The sequence below is a fragment of the Dasypus novemcinctus genome, chromosome 30, assembly GCF_030445035.2.
Source record: "Dasypus novemcinctus isolate mDasNov1 chromosome 30, mDasNov1.1.hap2, whole genome shotgun sequence".
Taxonomy (NCBI): domain Eukaryota; kingdom Metazoa; phylum Chordata; class Mammalia; order Cingulata; family Dasypodidae; genus Dasypus; species Dasypus novemcinctus.
The window spans coordinates 39007643-39015572 of record NC_080702.1 but is presented as its reverse complement, the minus strand read 5'-3'; the positions used below and the strand labels follow the sequence as shown (position 1 = coordinate 39015572).

At 35.4% G+C, this 7930-nt stretch overlaps 1 protein-coding gene across 1 annotated transcript; it reads left to right on the top strand.

The window, feature by feature from the left end:
- The first annotated feature begins 6650 nt into the window (after positions 1 to 6650).
- Positions 6651 to 7604, top strand: LOC131276814 (olfactory receptor 7A17-like). The gene has a single exon (XM_058290388.1). The coding sequence runs from the start codon at positions 6651 to 6653 to the stop codon at positions 7602 to 7604; it is 954 nt and encodes a 317-aa protein (XP_058146371.1).
- The last annotated feature ends 326 nt before the right edge of the window (positions 7605 to 7930 follow it).

The following is a 7930-nucleotide window of genomic DNA, read 5'->3' as shown; positions in this document are numbered from 1 at the left end:
TTTAGATAAACTGAAAAGAAAAAAAATAAGAATATGCCAATTGCAAAATATAAATAGAAATTGGGATCATTGCTAGATATTGCACATATTAAAACAATTATGGTCAAATACTATGAAAAACTCTATGTTAATTATCTAGATAATCTATTAATGAACAAATTCCTAGAAGCACACATCTTACCTAAATTGACTCAAGAAGAAATAGAAGATCTCCACAAAAATATAAAAAATTAAGTCTTTCAATCAATAATCAAAAAACTCAAAATAAAAAGAATTTCAGTACCATGCAACTTCAAAGTTGAATTCTATCAAACATTCAAAGAAGAATTAATTCCAGTATTTCTCAAACACTTCCAAATTGAAGACAAAGGATATCTTCCCAACTCATTCTATGAGGGTAATGCTAATGTGATACAAAAACTACCTAAAGACTTAAAAAGGAAAGAAAATCTAGGATCAGTTTCTTTTTTTAAAGTAGCTGCAAAAACCATAAAAAACTTAGTGTATTAAATCCAACAGAATATTGAAATAATTGTCCTCCCTGACCAAACAATATTTATCCCAGGATGCAAGGGTTTTCAACTTAATGAAATCAATGAGAAAAGTAGAACAAATAGCGTAATCAAGGGGAAAATCACTTGAAAACCTCTGTTCATTCAGAAATTGCATTAGACAGAATCCAATGAACTTTCACAATAAAAATGCTCAGAAAAAATAAGAATGATGGGTAAAGTCTTCAATATGTTAAAAGTCACATATATATATATGTTCATATTTTATATACACAAACATATAAAAAAATGTGTATATATATACACCTAATCCTATACTCAATGCTGAAAAAGTGAAAAATTTCCCCATGAGTACTGCTGCAAGACAAGCATATCTGCTTTCATTCTTGCTACACAGTATTGTAGTGGAAATAACTGTCAAAGAAATTATGCACTAATCCTTTTAAAAATGCATCTAAATTGGACAGGAAGAAGGAAACAATTTGAATTCAGTGATGACATGATCCTTTATATAGAAAGTAACCAAACTTCCACAAGGAAATTTCTAGAACTCATATTAAATATAGCAAAATGCAAGCCATGAGATTAACACACAAGAATGAGTTGTATTGCATTCACTACCAAATAATATTCCCAAGTAGAAATTTTTTTTTAATTCACAATAATATGTAAACAAATAAAATAACTAGAAATTGTTTTACCTAAAGAAATGAAAGACATATACTGAAAGCTACAAAATACTCCTGCAAGAAATTAAAAAAAAACAAAAACAAAAACCACACACCTAAGTAAATGGAAAGACAACCTGTGATCATGGACAGGAAAAATTAAAATTATTAAGATGCCAATGCTCTTCAGTGCTTGGAATTAATATCTGAGTTCCATGGAGGCTCATCTCTGGGAGTCGAGTCCTATACCATGGGTTGGGGGAGGTAGTGCATTTATACACTAAGTATGTCTTACAGGGAGGCCACATTTGAGCAAAATGGAGGTTTTGAGTAGGTAACACTTAGCCAGTTTCTAATACTATGCTATGTTCCAATTTCACCAGAAAATGTTCAAAATTACAATAATCAATATCAGAGTCCAGGAAAAATTGTAGGTCTTCCATCACTAGGCGCTGCCCTTGTAATCAGGGAATGCTTGAAGTTTTATTAAAGAATGTAGCAGTACTCCCTAGGGTGGGAATTAAATATTCTTTTGGTGAATATGTGGGTCTCCAGACACCAAGACAATGAGCCTTGAACACTGGAGCATATTGATATGCATTAGAGGCATGCTCACGTCTCTGCCTTCCTTATACCCCCCCATTACCTACACCCCCATTAGTGATCTTCCCTGCCACATATGTGACACTTCTGTGATCCAAATCCCCACCAAAACCAAAGCCAATAAAACATATAAAATAAAAAAGAAACTGAAATATTTTTAAAAATAAATAAAATCAAAAGAATTTTAAAAATCAAAATAATATTTTTCAGACACTGTATTTCATCACGGTAAGATTTGATGCTTTATATGTACAGTAACAATTTCTTCCTTATATGCCTTATATGCCTCCAGTTCCCTTTATAAAACTTTATTTTCAAAGAAAATTCACAATACAGAAAAGTCACAGAGAAGTTATAGGACATTCCCATATTCCCCATAAAGAGACCTTGGGCAAATGTGGGAAATGTTCAGAACAATTAAATTTTTATGGCTAAGAGTTTTCAATATGAGTCAGCAGATCATTCATAGGTTCCACTTATTCATGTCTTAACAGGATCTCTTTAGTTGCCAGAGTAAACGGTGTCTCAGTGGGATTCCTGAGTGCTTTAGACATCCAGACACTATAAACAATACAGGCAAACACAAGAATTCAGCACCATCTCAGTCGGCCTTACTCTGGATTATGCTCCCCAGTGTAACAGGCTTTGACACATTTCTAGTTTCCATACACATGGCTTTCCTACCCCTATTATTTGATCCTATAATAAGCATTATACTTTTAAAATATAGGTCCCAAAGACAAATCTTTGGTCTTTTCATGTGCCAGGTGAGCCCTGAATCTCAGCAGAGTTACATTACTACTCTCCAGTTCACAGAATTCATCCAGGAAAACTAAAGAGGGAAAATGTCCATTTAAAGAATCACAGATTGTCAACAACTGCAAGCAAGATAGTTCCATCCTTCTGTCCCATGGGACCTAAGCACCTGCTCAGTTAGAAAGAGTCAGTATCACTATCACAATATCCTCAAGTTTGGGGAATGGACAATGGTCTAAAATAGACTTGGTATTATTCTATTATAGACTTACTACTATTCTAGCAAAGGATGAACTTTTATCATTGATGTAATGGCTGTGGCCACCAGAGATTCTGATGGGAATGGGACGGAATAAAAGGCGTAGCTTTGAGGCATTTTGGGACACTGGATTGTCCTGCATGACATTTCAGTGATAGATACAGGCCATTATATATTTTGTCATAATCTTCAAAATTGTGTGGAGCAGAGTAAAAACTATAATATAAACTATAGTTCATATTTAGTAACAATGCTGCTATATGTGTTCATCAATTGTAACAAATGTACCACATTAATGAAAGATGATGTTAATATGGAGAAGTGTGGGAGGGGGAGGTGGTGGACAGATGAGAATCTCCTGGTTGTTGTTTTTTTATTGTAACTTTTTTGAAACGTAAAGCTTCTTTAAAAAGACAAATACAAAAAAAAATCCAACAATAGGTAATAGTAGTATTTTAATATTTTCATTAGTTGTAACAAATGTACCATAACAATACTAAGAATCATTAAAATGGGGTTAGAAAGGGTAGGGTATTTTTCTTTTGTATTACTGCAAATATTCTAAAAGTTATTGTGGTGATGAATGCGAAATTATATGATTAAACAGTCACAGATTGTACACTATGGAAAGATTCTATGGTGTATGAATAAAACTTTAAAAAAAATGCCAATACTACTTATAGTGATCTGTAAGTTTAATGTAATCCCTATCAAAATCCCAGGAGCATAAAGGAAGAATTAGAAAATCCAACCTTCATTCATAAAGAAGTAGAATTCACCAGGACAACTGAAACCCCTTAGGGTGTTATATTTGCACACTTCTCTCTTGGCTTGTTTAGACTCTGAACTGTTTGGCAGGGAAACACAGTACCTTATTCTTCTCTTCACTGCCAGATAGTAGTTGAAGCTTTACCATATCATATTGCTGAATGAATATTCATCGAATGTCTGAGAAAACAATATATTGTATGAGTTGAACAGATATTGGTAATTATGGGAGAGAAGAAGCAATTGGTCAAGAGGAAATCCTCTTGAGAAATGGTGGTTCCGTTTATAAGCAGAAACTTCAGAGGAGACGGTTTGGAAACCCAAGAAATTTTAGTCTATCCAGAATCTTTCTCCAGAAATAGAAATAGGGAAATCATTTTCGGAAACCTGGCAAAACTAGAGACTGACCTAAAGAGATATGACCTCCTGGGAAGTAGGTGTCCACTGGGATAAGAGAGGAAATGGAGTTCCAAAGCTGTCAAATAGGTCAAAATTTCAAAAGTTTTCCTTACAATTTTCTTTCTTCCCTCCAGATGACTAAATATCACAGGGAATATTGAGACAAAAGAATATTTCACTAATGTGGCTCTTGGGAATGGAATCCCTAATTGCTTGTAAACTCTAAAAGATTCCCCTTCCCTATATCAAATATATTTTTCTAATCTCTGATGAAGCAAAAACACAATTTGTCTTCTAGAAACCTCATGAGTGATTCCATCTCTCTTTTCTTCCTGAGAGCAGAACTTCCAACTTCATCCATAATTCACACAAGAATCTACATTTGTGAACTCAGACCCTGCCTCGATAATTTCAAAGTGAGTTACAGAATTTCACAGGTGCTGGGGAATGTATTTTGGGTCCATGATCCCATTTTTTTCTAGTAACTTTTAGTGAATCAACAGATAATGCCTGTAAGGAAAACTTAACATACACCATCCCAATTAAAATGTCATAGTGGAAATAGTGGATACACTAGATATCTCTTTTTACCAAGTTGCCTCCCTTAGCCTTAGCTCTCACACTTGGGTTGTCTCTCTCTCAGCAGCATTTTTCCTTGATTCACTCATTCTTCCTTCTCTACAATTGTTGAAAGTATTTTTCATTGCATTCTTTCTTTTTTTTAATACCCTCCCCCCTGTGTTTTTTGCATGCTATCTGCTCTCTGTGTCCATTTGCTATGCATTCTTCTGTGTCAATATTTATTTAATTTATTTCCCCTCAACCCATTCAGCTCACTTGCTCTGATCTCTCTCTCCGTTTGCTGCACAATCTTCTGTGTTTTTGCTTGTCTCCCTTTTACTTGTTATTGTGTCACCTTGCTGAGCAAGTGCTCTGCTGGCCAGGTGGCTCTCTGCCATGTGTAGGTAAACCTGCCTTCACAAAGAGGCCCTGGGATGCAAAACCAGGGCCTCGCATATTGGAGATGGGAGCCCAGCTGATTAAGCCACAGCTGCTTCCCCTTCATTCATTTTTTTTTCCTTTGGTCATTCAACAAATGTTTAGTAGTCAGTTACTTCATAAAAAGGTCTAAATATTTTTTTTGGAATAAAGAAATGGATAATATTTTGTTCTTCATATTAAAGAAATTGTATCCAAATGGGGTAATTGACATAGAAATGAGTATATCCAATATTTAGACATGGCTCTGAAATTCTGGTTTACTGGGTCGAAAAGTATGGTCTCATCCCGTGGAGACTAGGGAAGGCTTAACAAGGGAGCTAATGATTGTACTGTGCTTTGAGGGAGGATTTGGAGTAATTCCAGGAGGAGAAAGTGGTAGAAGTAAACCAAGGCAATAGGGACACAAATGTGCAATCAATATAACAATAGGATATGTGCAAGATTTGGTGAGGTTTTAAAATAGTTCTTGAGTTTGGATGAAAAATGAGGGCAGGAATGTAAAAAGGGGAAAATGAGCCTGGCTAGGTTGGCAACAGCCAGATAATAGAGATCCTTGAGTTTTGTCCACAAGATAGATATTTATGTTTGGATTAATTGGAAAGTCAGTGCTGGCTTAGAGATGTGTAATGATCATGAAAATTGCCCTAAGTTAAGTTCCTTCTGGGCCAATGTGACTATCACTGTTGTTAATACCCCACATTGATGATGAGGGATGAAAAATTGCACAGTTGATTTGGGAAAGGTGTGGGGAGTGAATCTGTGTGTGATTGAATCATAATGTTTAAAATAGTGGCTTTTAAATCTAGGCACAATGCTTGTCATTATATATTCATTATTTTATTTAATTATTTTCAGTTACTTTATGAAATCAGTGTCACTGTTGTGATTCAATTGATGAAGAATGTGAGAATTAGAACAATGTGCTATTCTTGTACATGTCATTTCATTGTATCTGGATTGAATCTTGAAATTCAATGTTTCAGGAGTAATAGAGTAATAAATTTACTCTATTAGAACAGTGTTAGATTTACAGAAAAATTGCAAGGATTTTAGAGATAGCTTCTGAGAACTTCTCACCATCTTTCTCTGTTCTTCACATCACCCATCCAAAATAATTCCTTGTAGTTACTTGTCATAAATTCTTAATCTCTTTGTGACTGAGATAGCTTCTCAGGTGCTCCTCATTTTTGATGACCTGGATACTTTTGAGGAGTGGAGGTCAGGGGTATTGTAAAGTATCCCTCAATTACAGTTTTCTGATGATCTGATGTTTTTTGAGGAAGACACCAGAGATAAAATTCCATTTTATCACATTGTATCCAGGGTGCAGCTTACCAGTACGACTTATCATTCTTGATGTTTAGGTTGATCAACAGTGTTTTGAAGTCCCTTCAGTATAAAGTTCCTTATTTATAAGCCTTTCCATATATCACCTTTGCAATGAAGCCACTAGTTGAAGCCCACACTTCAGATTGGGGATTTATTCTCCATGTTCTTGAGAGAGCAATATCTACATAAACTATTGAAATCCTCTGCTTAAGTGATTTGCCTCTTGTTATGTATAAAAATATAATCTTAATTTGCTTACAAAACAAATCATTACATTTATTATATTTTTATGATTTCTGTTCGTGGCTAAATTTGCATTATTCTGATATCTCTTCCAGGAATTCCATCATCTACATGGAAACAGAAAACCAAACATTTGTCTTAGAATTTGTACTTCTGGGGCTGTCAGAAGATACAGGAGTGCAGCCCCTCCTCTTTGGACTGTTCCTGTTGATGTACCTGGTTACCCTCACAGGGAACCTGCTCATCATCCTGGCCATCATCTCAGACTCCCACCTCCACACACCCATGTACATCTTCCTCTCTAACCTGTCTTTTACAGATATCTGTTTCACCTCCACCACTGTCCCAAAGATGCTGTTGAACATCCAGACAGAAAGAAAAATCATAACTTTTGAAAACTGCATCAGCCAGATATTTTTGTACATACTTTTTGGACAAATAGATACCGCCCTCTTGACTGTGATGGCCTATGACCGCTTCGTGGCCATCTGTCAACCACTGCACTATATGGTCATCATGAACCCCCGGCTCTGTGGCCTCCTGCTACTGGCATCCTGGTTATTCAGTGTTTTGTATTCCCTTTTACAATGCCTAATGGTTTTGCGATTGTCTTTTTGTACAAAGTTGGAAATCCCCCACTTTTTCTGTGAACTTAATCAGATAATCCGACTTGCTTGTTCTGACACCTTCCTAAATGACCTAGTGATGTATTTTGCATCTGGACTTCTGGGTTTTATTCCACTCACTGGGATCCTTTTCTCTTACTCTAAAATTATATCCTCCATTTTGAGAATTTCAACAACTGAGGGCAAGCATAAAGCATTTTCTACCTGTGGGTCTCACCTCTCAGTGGTGACCTTGTTTTATGGTACAGGTCTTGGAGTGCATCTTAGCTCTACTGCTTCCCAAAACTCAAGGACAAATGCAATAGCTTCAGTGATGTACACGGTGGTCATTCCTATGCTGAACCCCTTTATCTACAGTCTTAGAAATAAGGACATAAAGCAGGCCTTTAAAAAGCTGAGACACATTCTCTCTATAAAAGGATTCTTTTCCCAAGTTTAGAAAATTGCTCATGATTAATAGAGGCCAAAAATTGGGAGATACAAATATAAAATCTTTGTAAGTGAATAGAGATATAATCTGTTATTTGACTCATATCAGAACTCTATTTCTGTAATTTTTTTTTCTATAAAGAACACCTGTTTCTTTTTTTTTTTATTATTTTACATCATGTGATCTTTCTTATTTTATTTCCTGGAATCAGTATTGAAGGCAGAAACAACTGCCTGGATTTTCAATAATGAAAGGTTCCATACATGTAAATCTCTCTCCATATATATAATTATAGCAGGATTTGGAGGGATGAAGGTGTACTGCAGTCAGTGCCA

Coding starts and splice junctions, on each gene's coding strand:
- LOC131276814 (XM_058290388.1), top strand. CDS start 6,651: ATGGAAACAGAAAACCAAACATTTGTCTTAGAATTTGTACTTCTGGGG.